Source organism: Equus asinus, chromosome 11, assembly GCF_041296235.1.
Source record: "Equus asinus isolate D_3611 breed Donkey chromosome 11, EquAss-T2T_v2, whole genome shotgun sequence".
Classification (NCBI taxonomy): Eukaryota; Metazoa; Chordata; class Mammalia; order Perissodactyla; family Equidae; genus Equus; species Equus asinus.
The window spans coordinates 74,259,160-74,286,784 of NC_091800.1; the positions used below are offsets into that span (position 1 = coordinate 74,259,160).

Here is a 27,625-nt window from a genome sequence, read left to right on the forward strand (position 1 = left end):
TCTAACAATAGGTGAAGTCTTGTCTATATTAACTGTAGGCTTTCAGCGTGGGGAATGGCATAGCTTGTGAGTCAGGGACAGGAAGCACATCCTGGACAGGGCTTGGCAAGTTTTGAACTGATCATATTTTCACCTGAAGAGGTTCCTTCTCTTTGGAGCAATGACCACTCTGTTGTCATGCCCTTTTCTCACTCTCCAAATGCCTTGGCTTTAAATGGTTTCACAGCAACTGAGAGGACTGGCTATTACAGCAAGCCTTCCTTTCCTGTTTGATCACCTGTGTGCACATGTCAGTACAGGTTGCCTCTCCTCCGCCAATAGACGTGGTATTTATAAGAGCTCTACTTGTCGAATGAGCTGTGTCTAGTTTTCACTCCTGCAGAAATGAAGTAGAGGTATCAGAACAGAGTGACAGGGTATATTATATCCTAAAAATACATTGCTTGCCCTATGGCTTTATTCCCAATTTAATTTTTCTGTCTACTGATCAAGATTTTTAATTTTTAATAAGAGAATCAGAAGCGATATCTCATTTTAAAATATTTTTTACCTTGTCCATGAATTGCTTTTTAAATTTTATAAAATACTTCATGTGTAACTAAAATGTTTTAAAAATGAATAGTAACGAGCTCGTATTAGTCTCCATGCCAACTATTGATATATAATTTCCCGGTGACTGATCTTTGTATCGTAGAAAATGTCATGACTTAAAGTCCTTTTACCTGCTTGCAAAAGAATGATTTCATTTTTTTTCAATGAAGTCAACCAAACTGTCAACAACTTTTATTAATTACCCACTTTATACCAGCTTAGAGCAGAGGTACCCTAGGGAGTTACTGAGTTAATAGAAAAGAAAAATCATTGCAATTAGATGATTTACAATAAAGTTAACTGAACATATAAATGTTTGTTAATTTTTGAACTAAATGAGAAGGAAATAAAAAAATAACTTGTTGCCATCTGCTCCTTTTTAGTTGATGAGGAGAAAATAACATTCCAAAGAATTGCTTGATCATCACATTTGAAGATCGTGAGGTGATTCTAGACGATCTTTGATTTAGCCTCTGCACAGACTTGTTTAAGAAGCAATAAAAGAGTTCTTCATAAAAAGTAGACTTTATAAAAAGTCTTTATAAAAGTTCAGACCTTTATAAAGTCTAGTTCTTGAGCATGTTTTGGCAGCTTATACGGAAGAGCCTTTACATGGCCCACTGGAATTTAATAATGCAATGGCACTAACGGGAGAGGTGTGGTATTCTTTCCAGATGAAGAAAGTGGTTTTATCTTTTTAGAGAACAGGATTTGGGGAATGGAGGAATCTTAAGTAGAAGAAAGAGAAAAATAAGCCATGGAGAGTCATTTGCCCTGTTTTTCAGTGATTGCCTAAGCAATGTGTTTCATTATATAGGGAATTTCTGTTGATTTTTTTTCCTATTGACTTTAGATACAAGTTAACAAAGAAAAATATACTTTTGCTTGGAGATTTTTGCTTTCTAATGTCACCTTTAGGTTGGCGCTGGGTAGGTACAACATTTAGGTTTGGTTATTTCTCCTAAGATGCGGGTAAATTTTGGCCATTGTTTGTGGAGTCATCTCTTAATCATGTGGATTGTTGTTGAATATATCAGTGGGCGGCAATTACTTTTTCAAACGATACATTCAGAAATATAAAATGATATACCTTCATTTTTCTGTACTTCCTTTAAACCATACCTTGAGCTCCTGTATTATTTTGTTAGGGCTGTCATATCAAAGTGCCACGAGCTGGAAGCTTTAAACTATAGACATTTTTTGTCTCACAGTTCTGGAGGCTAGAAGACCAAGATCAAGATATCAGCAGGGTTGGTTCCTTCTGCGGGTTATGAGGGAGAATCTGTTTCATGATTCTCTCCTGAGTTTCTGGTGTTTTTCCAGCAATCATTGGTGTTCCTTGGCTTATAGAGGCATCACCCCAATCTCTGTCTTCATCGTCACATGGCACTCTGTATCCAGATTTTCCCTTTATATAAGGACACTAGTCAGATTAGATTAATGACCCATCTTACTCCAATATGACCTCATCCTAACTAATTCTATCTTACTAATTATATTGTATTTCCAAATAAGCTCGAATTTTGGGGTACTAGAGTTAGAGCTTTAACACGAATTTTGAAGGGACACAATTCAACCAACACTTAACAGCTCCCATTCCACCAATGATAAGAATCTTCTTTAATTCGGTATACTAGTCAATTTGAGGTTTTCCCTGGAGTTCAGATGATAAGGGCAATGGAGACATAGGATCTTTGGAAGTAAACTGCTCACTGCCCACAGGGCATTGCTCTGTGTCCTTCTTCCAGCTCACCTCTGCTTCCGTAGTTGCTGTCTTCTATCCAGATTCTCATTTACTATGACATCTATATTTCCCATTTGGTCTGTGGTTGGCAGTCAGTCCTTGTAGTTCTGTCTACTCGTTTTAACCACAAGTCCCCTTCAGGTAGCAACTTTCCCTCTCCAAAAAATTGTGATTTCCCTGCTGTGTCATCTGTGTCTGCATGACACTTGGTGGCCTGTATTAGGTACTTGCAACCTTCACAGCCATTTCTATTCTATTGAAACTGTTCCAAGATGGTCCAGAGAAAATTTGCAAAGCTTCTCCAGGGATGTGCAGTTGGATCTCCAACACTATCTTTCTGTGTCCTATACTCCACCCCACTGGAGGGGCAGGGGTCAAGGCTTTGTTCTGGAGACCCACACAATTCATAACTCTTCTCTGCACTTTGCATACTGGCTCAGCCTATATTCTTCTGAATAGCGGTATCCTCCCATTCACCTTATCAACTACATTCTACCCTGCTCTTCATACATCTTCAGGTTGTAAGAGATTAAGATTACTCTGTCTCCTTCATGCAGTACTTTATGAATATGAGTCAGGATTGTGACATCTCCGGAATGCCACTGAAGTCCCCAAATAATGCTCTTCCACATCATTGGTTATAGGACTATTACTTCTAAAAGATGTGGTTTTCTTTTTAGTTTGTTTCAGTAAAATATTATCATAAAGTATAAAAGATAAGAAAAAAAATATTGTCTTCACCACTTAGCTTAAGTAGAATCTTTCTTATAACTTTGCAAATGTGTTGCTTTAATCAGTTGTCTTAAAACTCTTAATCACACCTCAAAAAAATTGAATTTACCCATAGATGTGTATTCACTTATAATTATATAGACATATTTCATATCAATGTGTTATGCATGTTAAATATACAAAATAAACATCTTTAAAGATAAAACAAAAATGAATATAAATATTAATTCTAGTTTTTTCTTCTCGCATCCCAAGTATCTTCTTATGCACTCCCTGAATGATGAGCATGACATTTTGGAAACCACCAGTTTGTATCAGGACTTTTGCTCTGAAGCTGAAAAACAAAGATGAACTTTTTTTTGCTGCTTTTTGTTGCTTTTCCAAAGGTATCCAATCCCAAAGGCTAGTATGAATGTGGGAGAATTTTAGGAAGCTTAAAAAAATATACACAGGCACACAAACACACACATAACAAACATGTATATATTTAAGTGTATATATACTTGTTAGCACATTGGTTAGAACTTTAAAGTCTTTAAATTATTATTCAGCCATAACTAGTCATTGAATTAGTTAGTGGATTTGTCTATTAGTTTTGTGAGATATGGACCTACTCTGAGAAAATTTCATATCCCTGTAACCCAGATGCCCTCTTAGTATTGGATCAGGAATTTTTTCTGTACAGTATGAGAGAGGAAGATACGTGAGTCAGAATTTGCACTTAATGTCTGTTTTTTATTCTGCAGAAGTACCTCTTCTCTTAAGTTTAGGATTGTGATTATCATGACAGTTGTGTTAGAGCAACTTGCTCTCCAAATACTGTCAGTGATAGCTAGAGTTTTATTGATAGGAAATGTTTTAAGTGCTTTTTGGGTATGAACTCATTCCCTACCCGTAACAACCCTGTGAGATAGATGTTATTATTTTCCTTAGCTTAGAGAGGAAGAAGCAGAGACAGTGAGAGGTGTTATGAGTTGAATTGTGTCCTCCCCAAAAGATATGTTGAAATCCAACCCTATAGTCCCTCAGACTGTGACCTTATTTGGAAATAGGGTCATTGCAGATGTAATTAGTTAAGATGAAGTCATATTGAAGTAGAGTGGGACCAAAATCCAGTGTGATGGTTGTCCTTATAATTAGACGGTAAGAGACACAGACACATGAGGAGAGCAGGCAGAGATTGGAGTGATGCGACTGCAAGCTAAGATTCCAAGAATTGTTGGTCCCCACCAGAAGGAAGAAGTGAGGAAGGATTCTACTCAGTGTCTCAAGGGAGCATGGCCCTGATAGCACCTTGATTTAGGACTTTTAGCCTCCAGAATTGTAAGATGATAAATTCCTGTTGTTGGAGTCACCCAGTTTGTGGTATTTTGTTACTGTAGTCCTAGGAAACTAATAAAGGACGTTAACTATTGCCCAAGATTACCCAGCTAGCAGGTCATGGAAGCAGGTCTTGAACCTGGGTAGTCCATCACTGGAGTGCACGCTCTGTGGCCCTGCATTATGGTGCCTCATGGAAGAGACAGAATGTCACCATGTTGATGCACAATGCCTTACTGATTGTGAGGAATAAGGACATTTACAGAGTTTGCTGGATGGACAACCAGTAGAACTTGAGATGAAGAAAGTTAACATAAACAGATGAAGAATATTATTAATATTTATCAAAGATACACATATAAAAAGTTCTGGAATAAAAATCTCAACTTTGGAGGAATGCTAAATGCCATCTCATCATCCAGTGCTTTCACATTTTTTTGTTGTTGTTGAAGATTTTATTTTTCTTTTTTATCCCCAAAGCCCCCTGGTACATAGTTGTAGGTCCTTCTAGTTGTGGCATGGGATGCCACCTTGGCATGGCTTGATGAGCGGTGCCATGTCCGCACCCAGGATTCGAACCGGCAAAACCCTGGCCTGCCGAAGCAGAGCGCGCAAACTTAACCACTGGGCCACGGGGCCGGCCCAAGTGCTTTCACTTTTGGTAACCACATTAAAAGACGAAGTTTAGAGTCTTGCTAAGTCTCATATGTATGCACATACATACATACATATATGAATACATATATGTATTCACACACACACACGCGTACATATGCATCTATCTCCATTGACCTGATTCCTTGGCACACATATTTATCTATAATAAGGAAGGAGGTAATGGAAAGCATGAAGCTTCATTTTTTCTTCAGTAAAACTGAGATTTCACTAGTCTCAGGTCTCCTGTTCTGAATACAATGTTCTGAGATTCTTAGATTCCAATTTAAGTTCATTTCCATTAACTAAGAAATATTATTGGTGAATGTTAAGTTTCTAAATCTTGAGTGGCTTCTGTCATTTGGTGTATTTGATACTAAGAGACACTCCTGAATAAAATACTCCAACAGGACAACAGGCCAAGGCAGAAACTAAAGAAAGGGAGGGTCTTTTTATTTTTTTATTGCAGAAGAAAGTGAAGGAATCTGTAAAGATTTTTGATGAATAGAATCTTAGAACTGGAAGTTAGAGGAAAAGAGAACTGAGAACTTCTGTCATCTACTCCAGTGACCTTTCCTATCTCTCTTTCCCTTCTTGAGACAACTGAGAAATATGGCACATGCTCTTCTCATGAATTTTTTGGTGGGGAAGGGAGCACTAGCTTCTTGGGAAATGTGGATGAGACAGGGAGGCAAGAAGACAATTCTAATAATGCCCTGCATCCCTCAAGAAATACTAAGGTCATTTACATTTTTAATTTATCAGACAAAAAAAGATGAGACAAGAAAAGTTCAAAGATTAACCTTCTGAGGCGGCGGCAGCATCTGTACTAACAACTAGGTTTCCTGAATCTGAGCTAGTGCCTGTGTCTGTGTGTATTTGTGTGGTATAATTCTTGCCAGAACTTGATATAAAATTATATATTTGACTTTAGAAAATTTACTGCCCAAGGCTCAGCCAAAATATTGTCTTACTTTGCTATGATTTATATTTCATCCCTCAATCTCAGGTTACTGGAATTCTAAATTGAAATCTCCCAATTTTGGCAGTATTCAACCCATCCCTACTTTAAAAATAAACATATCAGGGCTGGCCTGGTGGTGCAGCACTTAAGTTTGCAGGCTCTGCTTCTCTGCGGCCCAGGGTTCGCTGGTTTGGATCCTGGGTGTGGACATGGCACCGCTTGGCAAAGGCCATGCTGTGGTAGGCGTCCCACGTATAAAGTAGAGGAAGATGGGTACATATGTTAGCTTAGGGCCAGTCTTCCTCAGCAAAAACAGGAGGATTGGCAGTAGTAGCTCAGGGCTAATCTTCCTCAAAAAACAACAACAACAAACAAAAAAACCAAAACAAAACATATCAGGATAATCTACAGTATTTTAACGGGTGCTTTGAATAACAAATAGGATTTTGTTTCACGATTGTTTTCAGTAGCAAACAAGATTTGGTAGCAATTGATATTCACCACCACCACTCTGATTTAATATATTGAGTGCCCCATTTGAAAAGACTACTTTGGCTTGTCAAGAGAAAAAGAAAATAACTGAGGCTATCGTATGGAATTTTCAGAATTATAAGAACCTTGGGGTTATTCAGTCCAATCTCTTAATTTTGCAGATTGGCACATTGACGTCTAGAGAAATTAGGTGACTAGATTCCAGAATTCTTTCATCTGCCAGCTTTAGCATTATGTAATTTTACATAGTAAAGTCTGATAATCTTACTGTTAGAGGACTTTCATCAAGGATGATGAATACTCCGATTCTGGGCATGTGAGTTCCGAAAGGAAACAGCAAAAACTAAACTAGTGCTGTCAAGCCACCAACTGATAGCTTTTACTGGCACCGTCTTTCCTAGAGCAAAAGGAACCTGTCATGTCTATTGCATTGCAACTAAGCAGATAATGTTGGCTGTAATGGGAAAAACATAGCTTTTCAGTTTACAAACTGTGACCTTGAACAAGCTAATTATACTTTAGTCCTTTTGTTTGTTAAATAGGGAAGCAAAATCTATCTCACTGGCTCCTTATGGAAATTAAACAGACTAGCCTGTATAAAGTCCCTATCATGCTACCCAGAAACCAATAACCAGTCTTTTCCCTTTCCTCTCTTCTTTTCTATTTTCCTGATCAAGGTCACATGGCAGATTAGTGTCCAAGCAGGACTAGAGCCCAGACCTTTTTATTTCTAGGGCAAAGCTCTTTCTACATGGAATTCTTCCATCGTTCACATTGTAGTGTTCTCAGGAATGGGAAGCAGAAATATCTAAGTTGTCATTTTTTGTTAGCCTGGGACTGGTGCCGCTGTCTTGAAAATGGTCAAGTTTCTCTCACAAACCATGAAGCAATTGTAATATTAAATAAGGCATCCTATCACAGTCTTTTTCTTAAAATTTTAGATGTGGCATTTAATTCTTTTGTTTCTTGTATCCAGAGAAGGCTGGGGAATCTTTACTGACCCAGAAAGAATGGGAGTAAAATTGAATGTGTCTATTATTAAGTGTGCGTGTTTGAATCCACTGGAAAATAGGACACAATGCAGATCTTGGAAATTTACGTATTTTGCCAAAACAAATAGATTTGTAGGGCCAGCTAAGTGCTTAAATTAAGACATCTATTTCAAGGTTACCATGAAACTCTAGCAGTGGTATACCTCGTTTATTTGACACGCAGGAAGAATCATTTTTTGATATCTCTCCTCCTATATATGATAAAATTGTTTTCAGTAGTAATCATAAAATCATAGTTAATAATCAGGACTTACCCCCAGTTTTATTGAGATAGAGGTGACATACAGCACTGTGTATGTTTAAGTTATACAGCATAATGACTTGACTTACATCTAGTGTGAAATGATTACCATAAGTTTGGTTAACATCCGTCATCTCATACAGACTCACAATAAAAGGGAAAAAAAAGATTTTTTTCCCTTGTGATGAGAACTCTTAGAATTTACTCTTTTAATAGCTTTCAAATACACCATACAGCATATGTGTATGTATACTAGTTAAAGTCTTCATGTTGCACATTACATCCCTGGTACTTGTTTATCTTACAACTAGAAGTTTATGACCACCTTCATCCAATTTCCTCTTCCCCCGCCCCCCACCTCTGGTAACCACAAGTCTGATCTCTTTTTCAATGGGTTTGGGTTTTGCTTGTTTGTTTTTAGATTCAACATATGAGTGAGATCCTACAGTATTTGTCTGACTTATTTCACTTAGCATAATGCCCTCAAGGTGCCATCCATGTTGTTGCAAAAGGCAAGTTCCCCTCTTTCTCATGGCTGAATACTAGTCAGTTGTAAATATGTACCACATCTTCTTTATCCATTCATCCTATACGTATACCTACCTACATCTGCATCTATCTATGATCAATCTATCTACATATTTTTTACCTTTTTAGGACTTAAAAAGGATTTGAAGCCAAAGATGTATAGCTAATCCAATAGGCTCATTAGTTTTGGAGGTTTATTTCCATCCAAAATATCAGTAGACTTGGGAGAGGTAAGTGCTGTCTCCTTCATCTTTATTTTTTTCTTTCTTATATTTGGCAAAGAAAAATACAATCATTTTTCATTGGTATATGCAAGTGGCTAATTGATTTTTAAAAGTTCTTCAATACTGATAAACTATTTCCATTTGGAAACAATTTGTTTTAATTTAAAAATAAAAAGCATCAACTTCTCCTCCTTTGTGTGCTAATGTATTTTAATGAGTTCCTCACCACTGACTGGAGTAGATTAGTGCCTTTGCATTACTCAGGTAAAAGGGATCATGGAGTAGTGGTGGAGCTGCTGCTGCATTGTTTAAGAATCACAAAACCCATTGTATTCTGTCTTTGCTGGAATGCCTTTCCTTTGTCAATGGAGGTCAAGGCATTAGCTCACCTGGGAAGCAGTGGAGAAAGTCAGTCAGGCTTCTACATTCTTACCTGAAAAGGAGACTAAACTACTGGATTTTGTCCTCCAAGTGGCTTGTCTTACCTTTCCAGTGACTGGCTACACCACCGACAACCGTGGGAGCAGTAAGAATAACCTCTTACTTTTTTTTTTAATTTTTATTTTTTATTGAGTTAACAATAGGTTACAATCTTGTGAAATTTCAGTTGTACATTATTGTCTGTCAGTCGCGTTGTAGGTGCACCCCTTCCCCCGTGTGCCCTCCCCCCACCCCCCCTTTCCCCTGGTAGCCACTCATCTGTTCTCTTTGTCCACATGTTTAAATTCCTCATATGAGTGGAGTCATACAGAGATTGTCCTTCTCTATCTGGCTTATTTCACTTAACATAACTCCCTCAAGCGCCATCCATGTTATTGCAAATGGGACGATTTTGTTCTTTTTAATGGCTGAGTAGTATTCCATTGTATATATATAACACATCTTCTTTATCCAGTCATCTGTTGATGGGTACTTAGGTTGCTTCCACGTCTTGGCTATTGTAAATAATCCTGCAATGAACATTGGGGTACATGGGACTTTTGGAATTGCTGACTTCAAGCTCTTTGGATAGATACCTAGTAGTGGGATAGCTGGGTCGTATGGTAGTTCTATTTTTAATTTTTTGAGGAATCTCCATACTGTTTTCCATAGTGGCTTCACCAGTTTGCATTCCCACCAGCAGTTTATGAGGGTTCCTTTTTCTCCACAACCTCTCCAGCATTTGTTACTATTTGTTTTAGTTATTTTTGTCATTCTGATGGGTGTAAGGTGATATCTTAGTGTAGTTTTGATTTGCATTTCCCTGATGCACAGCAATGATGAACATCTTTTCATGTGCCTATTGGCCATCCATATATCCTCTTTGGAGAAATGTCTGTTCATGTCTCCTGCCCATTCTTTGGTTGAGTTGTTTGATTTTTTGTTGTTGAGTTGTGTGAGTTCTTTATATATTATGGATATTAAGCCTTTGTCAGATGTATGACTTGCAAATATTTTTTCCCAGTTAGTGTTTTTTTTTTGTTTCAATCCTGTTTTCCTTTGCCTTGAAGAAGCTCTTTAGTCTGATGAAGTCCCATTTGTTTATTCTTTCTATTGTTTCTCTTGTCTGAGAAGACATGGTGTCCAAAACGATTGTTTTAATACTGATGTCAAAGAGTGTACTGCCTGCATTTTCTTCTAGAAGCCTTATGGTTTCAGGTCTCAGCTTTAGATCTTTGATCAATTTTGAGTTTATTTTGGTGAATGGTGGAAAAGAATGGTCAATTTTCATTCTTTTACATGTGGCTTTCCAGTTTTCCCAGCACCATTTGTTGAAAAGACTTTCTTTTCTCCATTGTATGCCCTCAGCTCCTTTGTCAAAGATAAGCTGTCCATAGATGTGTGGTTTTATCTCTGGGCTTTCAATTCTGTTCCATTGATCAGTGCACCTGTTTTTGTACCAGTACCATGCTGTTTTGATTACTGTAGCTTTGTAGTATGTTTTGAAGTCAGGGATTGTGATGCCTCCAGCTGTGTTCTTTTTTCTCAAGATTGCTTTAGCAATTGGGGGTCTTTTGTTGCCCCATATGAATTTTAGGATTCTTTGTTCTATTTCTATAAAGAATGTCATTGGGATTCTGATTGGGATAGCGCTGAATCTGTAGATTGCTTTAGGTAGAATGGACATTTTAACTATGTTTATTCTTCCAATCCATGTACATGGAATGTCTTTCCATCTCTTTATGTCATCATCCGTCTCTTTCAGAAAAGCCTTTTAATTTTTGTTGTATAAGTCTTTCACTTCTTTAGTTAATTCACCCTGAGGTATTTTATTCTTTTTGTTGCAATTGTGAATGGTATTGTATTCTTGAGTTCTTTTTCTGTTAGTTCGTTATTAGAGTATAGAAATGCTACTGATTTATGTAAATTAATTTTATACCCTGCAACTTTGCTGTAGTTGTTGATTACTTCTAAAAGTTTTTCTTTGGATTCCTTGGGGTTTTCTAGATATGAGATCATGTTGTCTACAAACAGCGAGAGTTTCACTTCTTCCCACCCTATTTGGGTTCCTTTTATTCCTTTTTCTTGCCTAATTGCTCTGGCAAGGACCTCCAGTACTATGTTAAATAAGAGTGGTGATAGGGGGTATCCTTGTGTTGTTCCTGTTTTCAGGGGGATGGCACTCAGTTTTTGCCCATTGAGTATGATGTTGGCCGTGGATTTGTCATATATGGCCTTTATTATGTTGAGGTAATTCCCTTCTATCCCCATTTTGTTCAGAGTTTTTATTATAAATGGCTGTTGGATCTTGTCAAATGCTTTCTCTGCATCTATTGAGATGATCGTGTGGTTTTTATTCCTCAGTTTGTTGATGTAGTCTATCACGTTGATTGATTTGCGAATGTTGAACCATTCCTGTGTCCCTGGTATGAATCCCACTTGATCATGATGTATGATCCTTTTGATGAATTGCTGAATTCGGGTTGCCAAAATTTTGTTGAGAATTTTTGCATCTATGTTTATCAGTGATATTGGCCTGTAGTCCTCTTTTTTCGTGGTGTCCTTGTCAGGTTTTGGTATCAGCGTGATGTTGGCCTCATAGAATGTGTTAGGAAGTGTTCCGTCCTCCCTAATTTTTTGGAATAGCTTGAAAAGGATAGGTATTAAATCCTCTCTGAAAGTTTGGTAGAATTCCCCAGGAAAGCCATCTGGTCCTGGGGTTTTTCTTTGGGATGCTTTTGATTGTTGTTTCAATCTCTTTCCTTGTGATTGGTCTGTTCAAATTGTCTGCTTCTTCTTGACTAAGCTTTAATAGCCTCTTACGTTTTTATCCTCATTACTTTGGTGGGGAATTGTTTTCTCATTTCTCTGATATTCCTTTTTTGTGTGTTTGTTTTCTCTTGACTCCTTAGGAACTTATTTGAAGGGCAACATTTATTCTCAAGCGTGTTAGATTGTTCATGTGAGACCATGTTTTGTAGTTGTGGAAACTGAGTTATCTGGAGAAGAACTAGAACTGCAGCGGTTGAGACAGCCAGGAATGGTGAATGCTTTGCTGGTTAGGACTTCATGTCTGGGAAAGGGCCACCCTTTGATCTGGGCAATAAGAGCCTTCTTCCAGGCCTTATGATTTAGATGTTCTGCTCTGGTCCTCCTTGGCCATCATTCCAAAGGCTGGGGTGGGGTGGGATGTCTGAGAGGCCAAGGGGATGTGGCCACCTAGCTCCGTGGAGCCAGCCACCTCTGTTCTCCTAGACCCGGAGACCTGGGACCCAGGGCTTTGTACTCCAAAGTTCCCCAACTCCCTTCCAGAGCCTGCTGTGACTTTCCCTCCAGGTCTGTGGCAGTGCATACATCTTTAGGCTGGACTGGTGATCAAGGAGCAGCTATTATAAGAGAAGGAGGGGAGGGGAAGGACTGAGAGAGCTGTGGAAGCAAACGTAGACCTGGGCTTTGCTGTCCGTAGGAATTCTCAGGCCCTCCCAGTGTAGGATAGAAATGGGGAGGAGGGGGGCCTTGCTGCCAGCCCTACCCACTTTGTTTTCATATCTAAGAGAAAAAAATGACCCCATCTTTTACATGAATTTGAGTTAGGAAAGAGAATAATCGAGATCTACAACTGTTGTGGGTTGAATTGTGTCCTCTCAGAAGATATGTGAAGTCTTAACACCCGGTACCTGTGAATGTGACATTTGGCAATAGGGTCTTTGAAGATGTGATTAAGTTAAGATGAGGTCATACTGGAGTAGAATGGGCTCTAAATCCAATGACTGGTGTACTTATAAGGAGAAAGATGTGAAGACACAGACACACATGTGGGAAAAAAACACATGAAGACAGAAACAGAGATGGGAGTTAAGCTGTCGCAAGCCAAGGAACACCAAAATTATGGGCAACCACCAGTAGCTGGGAGAGCGGCATGGAGGAGTTCCTCACTCAGATTCTCCAGAAGGACCCAGTCTGCCAATGCCTTGATTGTGAGCTTCTGGGCTCCAGAACTGTGAGAGAGTAAATTTCTGTTGTTGAAACCATTCAGTCTGTGGTACTTTGTATGGCAGCCCCACAAAACTAGCACACAATGGATAAATGTTTTTGAAAAATGAGATGTTTGTTGAATCCATTTTATTGACACTGCAATGGAGATTACTGTGCCAAAATAATATAGCAATCTAATGCCCTGAGACCTTCCAAAACTCTTAGTAACTTTGCATAAAGAGTAAAAAGAGTCTGAAGACTATTTTCTTTCTAAAAAATTATATATTTATCTTCAAATAAGATTGTACAGGTTATTACTTGATAATTCTTAACAGTAAAAAAGATTATTTCTGTTCACTTTCCTAAATGGAGGAAAGTAAATCAAGGAGGCCTTTACTGGGCCTCAAGTTTAGAAATAATATAAAAGTAGATGACCTGGTCCTACATTGACTGTCATCTTTGCCTCCAATCATATGCTAAAGGAAAAGCTGAAAACACATTACCTGACACATTGTTGGTCTAAGAGTGTGCTTAGGATGTTAATATAGGTAATGAGGAACAGAGGCTCCCTAGTCAAAAGGAATTGTATATTCTGAACTAAAGATAAATAGCTTTTTCATGAGAGGACATCTGAGGAGTTTCATTGTACTGATATATATAATGACACTCTAAAAAAGAATATAGTGAAATTCTTTCCTCTCCCTCCCTTTTAAAAATAAATAGCCTTTCACGCACAAGTCATTATCCATCTCTGTTATATACCTTAGGTTAGAGTCTGAGATGTCCCATCCAATATAAAAGAAGCATTGGGTATTCTTGTATTCTAGATTCAGTAAATCATTACTACCATACTTCTTCTTCTTCAAATCGTTTCCCTTTGCTGTTGATATGAAGCTTTTTTGTTGGGATGATCCATAAAAATAGCTGATATTCAACTTACAGTGGTGGCGATTTCATGTGGTTCAACCTAATGCACTAATATTATTAAAGAGTCATTACAGTTACCAAGATACTTAATTTACCAAAAGAGGCTTAGCCACTTCAAGGATTTCGCTTAATACTTTTAGAAATAGACTGGATGGTTGACAGGAGAGATTACTTAGGCTTGTAAATGATACCAAGTTGGTGGAGATTGGCAATATCATGTAGGGCCAGATAGGAATGCAAAATGATACAGTCAATTTGATGGAGTAATGTGCACTGGATAAAATGAATTGCAATTAGGTTGCATGCAAGCTTTTGTTTGTAAAATAGAATAATTAATTTGAAAAATGCAACAGGAATGGAAACATTTACATGGACTGAGCCGTATGCAGAAGAGTTTTAAAGTCACAGCCAATCACAGATGCGGACTCTGTTGAACATGCCCAAATGGGGCACCTCTGAGCCTTTCAATCTGACTGGCCACCTGGACCTCATCGTGTGGATTTTGGCTGCCATGTTGAATGACTGTTAGCCCCAGATCAATGATTCCATTCTATTGTGGTCTATGAATTTCAGGCATTAAGACATAGTATCATTATCTTGAGTAATATAAGAATACTCTCCCTGCAACCCAGTCAAACTCTTCTCACCTTTCAAGGCCCAGTTAAAGGTAAAGAACGTCTAGAAAGTCTTCTCTCCCCTCTTATTTCTACAGGTCGTAGACTCCATTGCTCAACTTAACACAAGATCTGACTAACATTTTTGGCTGAAGATAACCCCATCCTCTTTGTATATCGGTCTCGACTTTGAAGTTTATAAGTTCCTTGGAGACAAGTGCCAAGGATTATATGTGTTTTCACTTCAGTCTGACTATTATGTAGTCAATAAAAACATTAGTAGGCTTCATCAAGCAGGACTTAATAACGTTAATGATCACAACAATAAAAACAGCAAAATGTTTATTTGAGAGCATGAAAGGTTGAGAAATTTCCGTGGAAGTGAATGAATATGGCTCTTATTCTTTTGATTCTTGAACCAAATTTCCTCATTAAGAAACAAATTATATACTTATTTTTCACGTCAATCTTATCCCGAGGTGGTATTTAATATATCCATAAAATTTTATTACATGTTATATTCAAATAAATATAAGTCCAATGATTAGTTTAGTGGAGTTTCATGTAAGATTCCTTGCCCAGAGTGTGATTTTATGTGTTATAAAATGCAGTTCTATAGAAATCATTTTTATTGGCCTTTTTTCTCTTAAATGTGGAGATGGTAGGTGAATTTCTTTTTTAGTGCTAAATTTTCTAATCATGTGGTTTATTACACTTCTGGTTTGTTAGCCACTCTAATGTCTCTATAATTAACTTCATGATTTTAGAATTATTTATCAAAGTTGATTATTGAAATAAAATTCACGTATTCTATTATACTGTATAGTAGCATTACCTCTCAGCCACTGTAATATACATGTGTTTGAATTTATTATAGCTCAGTCTTGAAACAACATCACCCTTAAGAATCTTAGTTACAATAATTTCCTTTGGAAAACAATTTGAGTCTAACTGGATGTCATTAAATTCTCAGGCCATGGTAAGTGTAACTGTGGCAAGTGTGAGTGTGATGAAGGATGGTCTGGGGATGCTTGCCAGTACCCAACTCACTGTGATCTGACCAAGAAAAAAAGTAACCAAATGTGCAAGAATTCTCAAGATGTCATCTGCTCTAATGCAGGTAAGAATTCTATCCTATAAAAATTCTTAAGTCAAATAATCAAATATTGTTTTTTAATGGAAATATGTACGTGTTGAGAAATGTTGAACCTCTGAGTGAGCCTGCTTTTGAGTATATTTTTGAGAAATGAAATTCAGATAAGAAAAAATGTCATCTTGCTGAGACTGGCAAGTTTGACACCCTCCAGCTGTTCCAATGCCTCCTTCAAGCAGGATATCCACTGGAAACAACACCCTGACAACATTTTATGTAAATTGTGAACCATGAATTTGAATGCTGATTAAATCTTTTTAAAAGGATATATACAAACTGACAATTATTTTCTGTTACAGATCAAGGATGCTTTGAATTTATACCTTAGCATCAAATACAACCAAGCCTTTTACTTTTTTTTTGGTGAGGAAGATTAACCCTGAGCTAACTGCTGCCAATTATCCTCTTTTCAGTGAGGAAGACTGGCCCTGAGCTAACATTCATGCCCATCTTCCTTTACTTTATATGTGGGACACCTACTACAGCATGGTGTGCCAAGTGGTGCCATGTCCACACCCGGGATCCAAACCCGCGAACCCCAGGCCACCAAGAAGCGGAACGTGCAAACTTAACCACTGCGCCACCGGGCCGGCCCCCAAACCTTTTAAATTTAATAGAAGTTTTAGATGCACTGAATATGAAACTCATTGAAGAATATAGTGGCAACAAGATTTTTTGTTAGATGAAAATATTTTTATGTCTCAAAGAGGTCATTTAGAAATATTTCTTAGAAATTTATAGATAAGCTGTTAAAATTATTTGCCAAAACCATATAAAACAAAACAACTGTGTTTTGGTTTCAAAGGTGTTTAGCCATTGTTGCTATAATTAAATACTCTTAACTTTGGAGCATGTGGAGCTTCCACGTCAGCTTTTCTAAACCCTAGTTGAACTTGAGACTGCCCCTGTCCTGCACTGGAGGCTCTGATTCAGTTGTTTTGGGGTGTGTTCTGGACTACAGTGGGTTTTTAAAGCTTTCAGGTAATTCTTATGTAGATCCAGGGGTGTGAGCCATTGCTCTGTGTGCTAAAGGTGAGACGTTGACTACATGAATGAATATCTTCCCTCTTGAAACTCACTTTGTTGGTAGAGTCCTTCTGCAATTAGCTAGGACCTTTCCACAGTCTTTGATTGAGACAAATTACTCTGTGTAGATTAAGTGCAATCGGGTGTTTTGCTAGTCGTAATCAGCATCCATACCCAATGCAAAGCGTGAGTGGAGCAGTCAGGGACTGTGACAATAGTCTCAACAGTAGGTCTCAGGTCACTTTCTGTGTTCATAGATATTCTCCTTGCTTCTCTCTAGCACTCCAGTCTTTCCTTTCCTCTCAGTAGGAGATCTCCACCTCCAGTTTGTAACACCTGCTCCTCCAAACACACAGACACCCCACATAGCCTCTTCTGTCTTGAAAAATTCACACTTTTCAAACTTCTTTCAGTAATAAGACTTGAATTCTTTATTCTCTATTTTTGGATTTATTTTTTTTTCAAATAAAATCTGAGTTATTATTATTTTTAATGATACATTATAACCAAATAGAATATAGTCTAGGAATCCAAAGATGTTTCAACATTCAGGAATCTAAACATGTGATTTGCTAAATTAATGTATTTCAAAGGAGAAAATTTACAGAATTATTTCAATAAATGATAAAATACATTTGATAAGGTGTAAAACATTTCAGAGATATCTGTGTCTCTATTTTTTTTTAACATTGATCCCATCTACCATCCATATTCCAGTTTCACTTGACCCAACAATGTCCTTCATAGCATTTCCACCCCCTCTGTACAGGATCCAGGCTAAGCGGCAGTGTTATGTTGTCATCTCTCTTTAGCCTCCTTTGACCTGGACCATTTTCACAGACAGTGGTATTATAGCATTAAAATTTTGAAGAAAATTGTCCTCAACCTTTTTTTAATAGAATGTTACTTATTTTGGGTTTGCCTGTTGTGTCCTTGTGGTTAGATTCATGCTACATTCTTAGGTGAAATACTGGATAGATGATTTTGTGTTCTCAGGATGTGTCATCTGGAAGTACCTGAGATCCATCTGCTCTCGCTGGTCAGGTTAACTTTGCTCACATGGTCAGGCTGTTGGTCTGATGTCTCAGCTCTAGTCTGTGGGGGAAACCCGTTGAAACCATAAAATATCCCATCCTCATCAAAATTACCCCAGATTTACCATCCTTTGATGATTCTCACCTGATCCACTATTTACAATGATGATTGAAAAATGATGATTTCCAAATGCCAACATTCCCTCTATATGTACCAGTTGACACTCAACATTCTACCACAATGAGAGTCATCTCTCATCTATCAATCATTTAATATTTATTATGAGTCTAGGATCAGAATTCCTATTATTTCAATGGTTTATTGTTCATTACTGTACTTAATTATTCTGGTGCTCAGATAATCTCAGATTAGGCTAGTGGAACCCCTGTAAGCCTACTTCTCTATCCTTGTGACATGCCTCCATTGTTTTTTTGGTTTGGTTTGGTTTGGGTTTAGCAATTTTTTACTTCCTGGCAAATATACTTGCCAGAAATGTATTCTGGAGTCATATTGTACCTGCCCTGCCACACTTTTGGAATCAATCATTTCTCCAAAGAGCCCTGATTCCTTTTAGTGAAGAATGGTATTAGAATAAGAATTGTGAGCACTAGGGTTGCTTATTTTCTAGGGTATATTTACTTCTTAGTCCTTTCTGCAAATAGGCTGGGAAATACATGCATGTAAATATATATAGACACAAATACTCATACATATAGGCACACATGTATGCGTATAAATACATATACATGCACATATTTTAAAAATCATGAATTCATACCAGTGCATCCAACTCCGATCCATCCCCACCAGGTTGTTCCTTGTTTTTTCCCTTCCATATTTATGTGTCTCATCTTCCACAGTGAGAAATCTGGCTCCCAACGTGATCCACATATTTACTCATTTGCTCAATTCTATACTACACCTAACATTGTTTTTAGGATTGCTTCATACATACCACTATACAAATCTGCTGAAAAATCCCAGGATTTTTTGCACATTTGCAATCCATTTGCAATCCATCGCCTCCTGCATGTTCGCCCCACCCAAGCCATGCCCAAGACTGGGGTATGTGGTCAAATGCTGTGTTCAAACGTTACTTGGATATCTTTCTTCTTTCTCCCCCTGTAGTATAGTTAAGGTCCTCATCTGAAATGCAGTTGAACTTATTTATTTCAGATTGCTTCCAATTGTAGAGTTTTTTCCCTCCTTCCCATCCTCGTGGATTTCATTTTATTTTATAATATGTAGAACATTAACATGCTTCCAAAAGTCAAAACTTTGCTAAAAAGCATACTCAGTGAATCATCATTCTCTTCCTTAAACCTTCCATCATGCTTCCCCACATGCCTTACAGGTAACCAACTTTACTGCTTTCTGCTTTGTGTATGTGTTTATTTTATTTTATTTCTTGACCTAACATCTGCTGCCAATTCTCCTCTTTTTGCTGAGGAAGATTGGCCCTGAGCTAACATCCGTGCCCATCTTCCTCTACTTTATATGTGGGACGCCGCCTCAGCATGGCTTGATAAGCGCTGCATAGGTCTATACCCAGGATTCGAACCTTGGAACCCCGGGCCACCGAAGCAGAGTGCACAAACTTAATGGCTGCACCACTGACTGGCCCATGTATGTGTTTATTTTTGAAAAAATAAATAGGTATATGTGTATGTTATTATTTTTCAGTTTTTTCCTTTTATATATGCTCTTTTGCCCCTCAGCATTATCTCCTGGAAGTCACTCCATATAAGCTCATAGAGATCTTCCCCATGTATTTTTTAGATAGAATGTATTTAATTCTATGCAAGTGACATAATTTATTCAATCAATCTCCTCTGCTTGGGCATTTAGGCAGTTCCCAATATTTTGAAATTACAAATATTAATGCACAGAATGAACTAGTGCATAGGTATTTTCATATTTTTGGAGGTGTATCTTCAGGGTAAATTACTAGAAATGAGATTGCTGGGCCAAGAGATAAATTTATACTGTTACATTTGATCTTCACTTTCTCTCTTACTCTCTTCTCAATATCTAAGCCTTTCAAGTTTACTTTGGCAATCTCATTCTCACATGCCTTTCTTTTAACGCCTACTTCCACCAGCCTAGTTCAGGACCGCTCCCCCAAAACCGCACTAGTCTGTGAGTTCTCTCCATTAATATTTCCCCTTCATATCGCATTGTGGTTTGCTGGAAGCAGATTGGAGCAGAAGGTAAAGAGGAGATAAATGAAGTGGGGCATAAGACTGAAGGCCAGGGCAAGATGGAGCTGGGGACGAAAGGAGTTCCAGAAGCTGACTCTGTAGGGGCCATGAAAGGCAAGGCACAGTCTGCAGAGTGAATCAAGGCTCCAGTGCCATTGCTCAGGGGTATAGGCTGGTGTTCAAGACAGGGAAGTCATCCTAGAGAGAGATGGCTATATTAGGCAGAATGAAAAGTCAGAGCTAAAATAATCTAGTATAAAGACCAATTCTAGAGACTGAGTTAACTGGCAACCAGGAGAGAGATGCAGTATGACACAGCATGAACATGGGAGTCTGGCACTTTTGCCTGGGCTTGCATATGCCATATCTTGGAGCTTCAGTTGTGAATTCTACTTGATGAATGAGACAGGAAGCCTGAGCTGCTGTAAACTTCTCACATCAGCCAGGAATGGTTCAGATGCCTGGATGGGAGTGAGCCTGCCTGTGGGGGACGTCAGTGAGAAGTTGTAGAATTCAGAGGCAGAGGCTGTTCCTGCCCATCTTACCTAAAAACGACTACTGCATCCATAGTCCTAGGTTACACCTCGCTCCCAAACCGTGAAAGCTCCTGGTATCCCAACAGATAAAAGCAGAAATCCTTGACCAGTGTTCTGGATCCTCTGCTCTCTGCCTTCAAACTACCCTTTTCTCCAAACTCAAGCCAGACACTTCACTGTTCTTTAATTCTCCATCCTTGTTCCTTATCCCAGGCTCTTTCCTGAATGTCACAAGTCTTTTTTCCATCTGTACTTGTTGAAATTCTATCCATACATCAAGTGCCAACTCAAGAACCTACCCCTTTACTGTACATTTTCTCCTTCACAGAGCCAGATTGAGGTTTATACTTTCTATAAAGTATTTGTCACAAATCTGTTGCAAATGACTTTGCATCATCTGTGTTTGTATATATATATATATATATAATCTATCATCTAGCTCTTTCTTCCTGGTCTATGATTTACTTAATTTTAATTTATTCGCCTTATTATCTCCTATAGCACCTAGTGCTTTGCCAGCAATATAATGGGCAACAAGAAAATTTAAGGAATGGCTATGTGGATGGCTGAAAGACAGTATGAATAAATGTGAAAATGGAAAAGAAGGGTGATAATTAGAGGAAAAAAATGAGAGGAAGCAATATCATGAATTACAGTATTAGATTTGAAATGAACTTTTATAAATTAAAATCGTTTTCAGGAAAAAAACAAGAAAATGAAGTTTAATAAAAGTAAAATTTATACAAGTATTCTCAAGGAAGAAAAATACAAGCTCAAATTCTGAAAAATCACCATTTATATATGACAGTGAGAGAAAAAAGTCTTACGGGTAATAACAAATTGCAAGTGACCTGGGTGACAGAATCATGCAGAGGGTGTGAAAACAGGACATTGTGGGGTCCAGAAATGTAAAGTGAGTCTGGAGAAAATATTTGGGAATATGACTAATAATCTCAATATCTTAATAGGAGTAAACAAAGACCCCAGAGTTTTCTGAAAGCCTACTCTGCACAAGACACTGTGGTGTGTCTAGAAAGATGCCTGGGTGATATACTTATCACTTGGTCTTGAGAGCAGCTCCATGAAGTAGATCTTATTTACAGATGAGGAATTTGAGAGTTAGAGATGAAAGTAATGACCTCAAAAATGTATAGCCACTGGAGATTAAAACCTGGATTTGGCTACAAGTCTACCTTAGTCCTGAATCCATGCTGCTTCTGGTACACCGTGTACAGAATTGTCAATATCCAGCAGCTCAAGTCAAATATCAGTATTGTCTTTGGTTTCTCCCTATCCTTCACCCTTCATAACCAGTTGCCAAATCGTCTATTCTTTCTCCTGAAAATATCCCCAAGTGTATTTGCTTATTTCTATCCTCATTGCCACCACCCTGGTCAGCTTCTGTCTTCTTTCCTGAAGACAAATGTAACAACATTTCCTCATATCCACTTTTGTCTCATTTCAGTTCGTTCTCCGTATGACGACCAGAGAGATCTGGTGAAAATGCTTAACTGATCACATCAGTCCCTTGCTGAAAATACTTCTTATGGCTTCTTGTCATTCTTGGATTAAAGTTGGAAATATTTCACATGAGCTATAAGATTTCCGTGAAAGGCATCTTTAATTACTCTATTCGTTTCATGCCACTTTCCACATTATTTTCCTTTTTTTTGAGGAAGATTAGCCCTGAGCTAACTACTGCCAATCCTCCTCTTTTTTCTGAGGAAGCCTGGCCCTGAGCTAACATACATGCCCATCTTCCTCTGCTTTATACATGGGATGCCTACCACAGCATGGCGTTTGCCAAGTGGTGCCATGTCCACACCCGGGATCCAAACCAGCAAACCCAGGGCTGCCGAGAAGCAGAAGGTGCACACTTAACTGCTGCGCCACCGGGCGGGCCCACCACATTGTTTTCTATACTGCAGCTGTGTTTGATTTTTTTCTCTTGCTTCCTCTTTCACCTTAGAGACTCTGCTGTAGTCTCTTGCTGGAAGTGGGCATCTTCACCATCTCATCTCTGAGCTATTTTTTTTTTTCCTAAGATTGGCACCTGAGCTATCAACTGTTGCCAATCTTTTTTTTTTTTTCCCTGCTTTTTCTCCCCAAATCCCCCCAGTACATAGTTGTATATTTTAGTTGTGGGCCCCTCTAGTTGTGGCATGTGGGATACCACCTCAACGTGGCCTGACAAGCGGTGCCGTGTCTGCGCCCAGGATCCCAACCAGTGAAACCCTTGGCCGCTTAAGTGGAGTGTGCAAACTTAACCACTCGGCCACGGGGCCGGCCCCTGAGCTATTTTTTTTACTTGGCTCTCAGTTCTCAGTTTAAGAGCTACCTCTCCAGGGGCCATATCTTTGGCCACCAGGTCTCAGTTAAATCTCCTTGCTATGTGCTCCTGCAACACTTTGCACTTCTCCATTTATTTTATCACACTAGCTTTTACTCATATAAAACTTTAAAAGGAGGATTATGGCTGACTTCATCTCTTGTTGCATTTCCAGAGTCTAGGATGGTAGCTAGTGAGTGGTAAATTCTCAGTTAATATATGTTGATTGCTGTGAGGATCAATTAAAAATTGAAAAATAAGTATTAAAAAGGAAGTTCCTCAAGCAGACATTGCATCTATCAATATCATTTGAATGCTCTTTTACTGTCAGTGAAATCATTCTCGGGAGTTGTAGTCAGATTGTCAGACTTGGCTGCATATGTGGCATGTGGTAGACCAGATGACTCTAGTGCCTCTACCACCCGGAGTGGCCCTGAGGTTTTGGTGAGATCCCGGGACTCTGTGCCTAAGAATACTCACCCTGGGCCCGTTGTCATAAGGACATGTGTATCAGTTTAACATGTGGATGTGAAATTATTTGGAGGCTCTAAGTTTTTCATTTATGCATTTGATAATGAATTCCACAAATATTTATTATATAAATAGTATGCTCAAATATTGGGCAAAGCATTGAATCAATACTGGTGAGGAAGATAAGCAAGGTTACTTCCCACACAAAGCTTAGAATTCTCTGCTTTAGTTCACTTCAGCCCCAGGTGTAATCAGAAGATATTCATTCAAGCATTGATTGGATGGATGCGTATAAAGAGCTGTGCACTTGGGAGGTCAAATTTATGTTCACAGAACTATCAGAGGTCAATCGTAAGTGTGCTATAAAATATGATTGCTCTTCTACAATGGTCTCGAGAAAGAATGTCATTACCTCTCTCATCATACCCACAGTAATACATAATTGCAATATTAAAATGATTTGAATTCTCTATATCCTTGAAAGAAATAGGTTAAAAATTCATTAATTATAACTTATATGCATTTAGCAAATAATTTTTGCTTTGTTTTTAATGGTTTAGGTACATGTCACTGTGGCAGATGTAAGTGTGATAATTCAGATGGAAATGGACTCGTTTATGGTAAATTTTGTGAGTGTGATGATAGAGAATGCATAGATGATGAAACAGAAGAAATATGTGGAGGTATGTATGTTAAGTTTGCAGAAATTAATAAAACGTATTTGGTTTTTCACCTGTTTCATTGTGCTTTTATCTCTCTATGAACTTATGTGCTAAGTTTACTTATTTAACCTGAACCTATGTTTATTTGGAAAATACTTCATATAAGAAGAGTTACACTAAGCCTTCAGAGTAGACTAGTACTTTTTAAATGCAAAATCAGATTGTTCCCGGAGGAAAGCCAGATCATTATGGCAAGAGGCCAACTGCAGAGTTCTAAAGTGGTCCTAGCTAGACTCTATCTTCTCTGCTCCACGTTAACCGCTTCTGTCTCTTTTCTCCCAATCTCTCAACTGCAGGTTTTAATTTCATTCTCTTTCCCTTTCTAAACAGTAAGCCTTTAAATAGTCTCATGTCCTACTGGGGACATCGAAAGACCTTAGGAGTATTAGACTAGGACTTATCTTCCCCACACACTTAGATAACATTTTTCATGATCTTTTCTTTGCACCTCGATCACTTAGTCTATTTTTATGTTATTCCAGTTTTTGCATGCTTACTAGTACCAACCACTGCAACACTTTTACATTCATTATGTCAAGTTTCACAACATCATTCTAGGGTAAGAATTGTTTTCATCCAAACACATGGATGTGGAAACCAGGCCTTGGATAAATGAGGTAGCTTACCTAGGGTCACTCCACCGATTGTGGTGGAATTTAGTCTTGTGTCTGTCTGATGCCAAAGACTGTGCTCTTGACCCCCCACCATAGACAGTCTCATCATCAGTGCGCAGGGATTTGGAGCTCCATGAGAAGAACGCTTCCTCACAAGTTGTAGTGCCCTTCTCTTCTGCCTACCCATCTGCAAGCCTGTTCCAAGTTTCAATTTGCAACCATGGCTAGCACAGAAGAAGAAAGGAGAGAGAAATGAGAATCCCTTCATTTTAGTAAACTCTTCTCTGCTGCTATTAAACATTTTAGCCTGGTTACGTCTGGCCTCATCTCTCTATTATAAGTAATTGCTTATTTCACTTATCTCTGACAAGATTCCAGTCCATGGAATCCTATCCTGCATGCAGAATGGGTGATTTCAAAAGAATATTTTCCCTGCAAGGATTAGGGGCAAATGGGGCCAGGAGGAACCTGAGTGCCATAGAGAAAGTGTTACTAACATACAGCAAGCTGTCCCTTTGTTTACAAAATCAAATTGTATCTTCAATTGCTGTGGTCATTCAGATACTCTGATTTTAGATCTGCTTGGTTCTCTCTCTCTGGTTTCCTTACTGTACAACCCATCAGGATAAAACAAACAAACACAAAAGCCTTCATTTTTCAAGCCAGTGACCTAAGCTAGATGCTACTCAGACAATTCTGCTAAAGGGCTCAGTTCAAAATAATTAGAACAATTAGATAAATCCACCCACAAATATTATATATTTGTCCTCCTGATGTTTCCTTTCTAATTATTATAGATCAGAAAAGAGGAGGGGAACTTGCTTGGGGCCAGTGTGTTCTGACGCACACCACCAAAGCAAAGTCTATTTGAATATGTAAATATAACATTTAACTTGAAACAACACAACAGGAAATGTTAACTCTCCACTTTTCCACTTATTGTTTCCGTTTGTTTGAGGTTTAAGCAATTTCGTGGTGCAAAGTCTCTGATCACAGACACAGGCACTCCAGTAAACATCCTCTAGGGGTGACATTGATTAGGATTGTAGATCGTTCCTCATGTCACTCACGTGAAACTAATCCGTTGAGAGGTGATTCTACAGTCCATCCATGAAGTCATTCGAAAGGAGGTTTTCTTGCTCCATTGGTTTACACAAAGCAAAGAATGATTTTTATTGCCTGGAATGTCTATTGTCCTGAAGCTTATATTTTATTTCAGCTATCCAGATGTGCCTTGTTATAATATTTTCATTTGAGTTGTGAGGATATCTACTTATTTTACATATCTGGATACAGGGGTAGTTTTACATGATTTTTCTTTCCTTATTCACCTCGATCTCAATGATTTTTTAGTAAAACTCTTAATTCAATACTGAATTTTATAAATATACAAAGAATTTGGGTGTGAAGAATTTAGATTTATGATCATTTATTAATATCATGATAATCCTTACATATGTAGCACCTTACATAAATTTCCTGAAATTTTAAAGGAAATAAATTCTAGTTGAAGAAGTTAATCAAGTCTTAAAAAAACTAACTCCTAGGAAAAGCTTTTAGTACACAGTTGTCTTGCTTTCCTCCAGTGTAATCCTTAAGTTCCTGAGGCTTAAGATACAGCACAGGAACGTGATATTTGTGTGTGTGTGTACATGTTGAGATATTTTTAAGTTTATAAATAAAATGTATAGCTTTTATGTTTTATTATTGATGAAATCATTTGCTAACCTTTACGTTTACCTAACTGAACAAATTAGAATTAAAATTTGTTGTAGAAATGATCATTGTCCATTAGGTTAAGAAGAGGTTTTCTATGGCCACCCCAATTACAGTTCATTCAGACAGAAAATGTGGCATCATCTGCTTGGGTCCCTGTCTCTCTATAGCTCCTTTCTCATCGTCTGTCTCTCTGATGCATGTCTGCTTGAAGGAAGTCTCATTTGATGGACAAGAATAGCCTACTAGACCAGAATATTTCATGGTATTCCTCTTTCTTATGTGACTTTCACAGGCCCTATTGACCCTCTAACTGTTGGCTGGAAATGCTAGTGTTTAGAAAGAAAAATAGCCTCACAATCAGTTTCCCATGGGTCCTCTGGAATTATGGCTGTAGAAGAAGAGAGGGCAGAGCAAACACTTTATCCAAAGATCCTGATAAAACATAAATTCCCGTAAAACAGAAAGAATGGGCTAAAAACCAAAATCCAATGTGACCCCGGTTTTCATCATATTTCCAAGAGCAAGAACAGACATTCATGGTTGGGTGGCATGACTGCAAAAAGGGAGGACATAAGAAGTGATTTTGGGGTAAATAAAATTGCCATCTTTTGGGAATTTGTAGGATTGCTAGATATGGATGCAGAAAGTGATGATGTGACAATTCAGTACAGATTGCTTGTAGGTACCGTTCCCTATCATTTGTATTTTCTTGACAAATAAGATGGGAATTTCATTGTGAGACCAAGGGTCCATGATATTCTATGGGTCTAGATCATTACCAAACATTGATTTAGCTGAAAACCTCTTTTCCACGTGGTGGAACACAACAGCTTGTGGGACACAGTTGAATAAAAGATGAAATATTTCCTTGGGTTTAAGAAATGGTCAGTCATTAATAGTGTGCATCCAAGTAAATATGCACCATTGGTTTCTCAATAGTTGATTTCAAATGAAATATTTCAGTGACTAATTCAAGAAATGCCCTTAGAGTGAATGCTTACATACATTTGAGTTTGATGCATATCTTTGAGATTGGAAGGTAATAAACTTTCACAGTTTTTCATGTCACTTCTTTAAAAATTCTTTCATTTCTTTTCATTTTAATCAGCTACCTGGCTAGGACAAGTTAGAGCACACGTTGGCTTGCTTTATATGTATAATTATGTAAGTATAGGTGCAACTATGATGTTTTGGGGGCAAACTATGTAATTTGATTATTTTAAGCAAGGGCCATGGAGTGGATATATTATTTTAAAAGGCAAAAATGATCACAAGGAGGTAGAAAGTTAATTTTGCTTTTAAAAGTTGCTTTTTTCCTCACTGTCTAAAATTCATTTTGGG

The 27,625-nt window shown here is 38.0% G+C and overlaps 1 protein-coding gene across 1 annotated transcript in view; it reads left to right on the top strand.

The window, feature by feature from the left end:
• ITGBL1 (integrin subunit beta like 1) overlaps positions 1-27,625 on the top strand; it is a 206,385-nt gene that overhangs the window by 69,370 nt on the left and 109,390 nt on the right. Inside the window, exons 3-4 of the mRNA XM_014839412.3 lie at positions 15,452-15,598; positions 23,790-23,912. Coding sequence (XP_014694898.3) covers positions 15,452-15,598; positions 23,790-23,912 — 270 coding nt within the window. The remainder of the gene's footprint in view (positions 1-15,451; positions 15,599-23,789; positions 23,913-27,625) is intronic.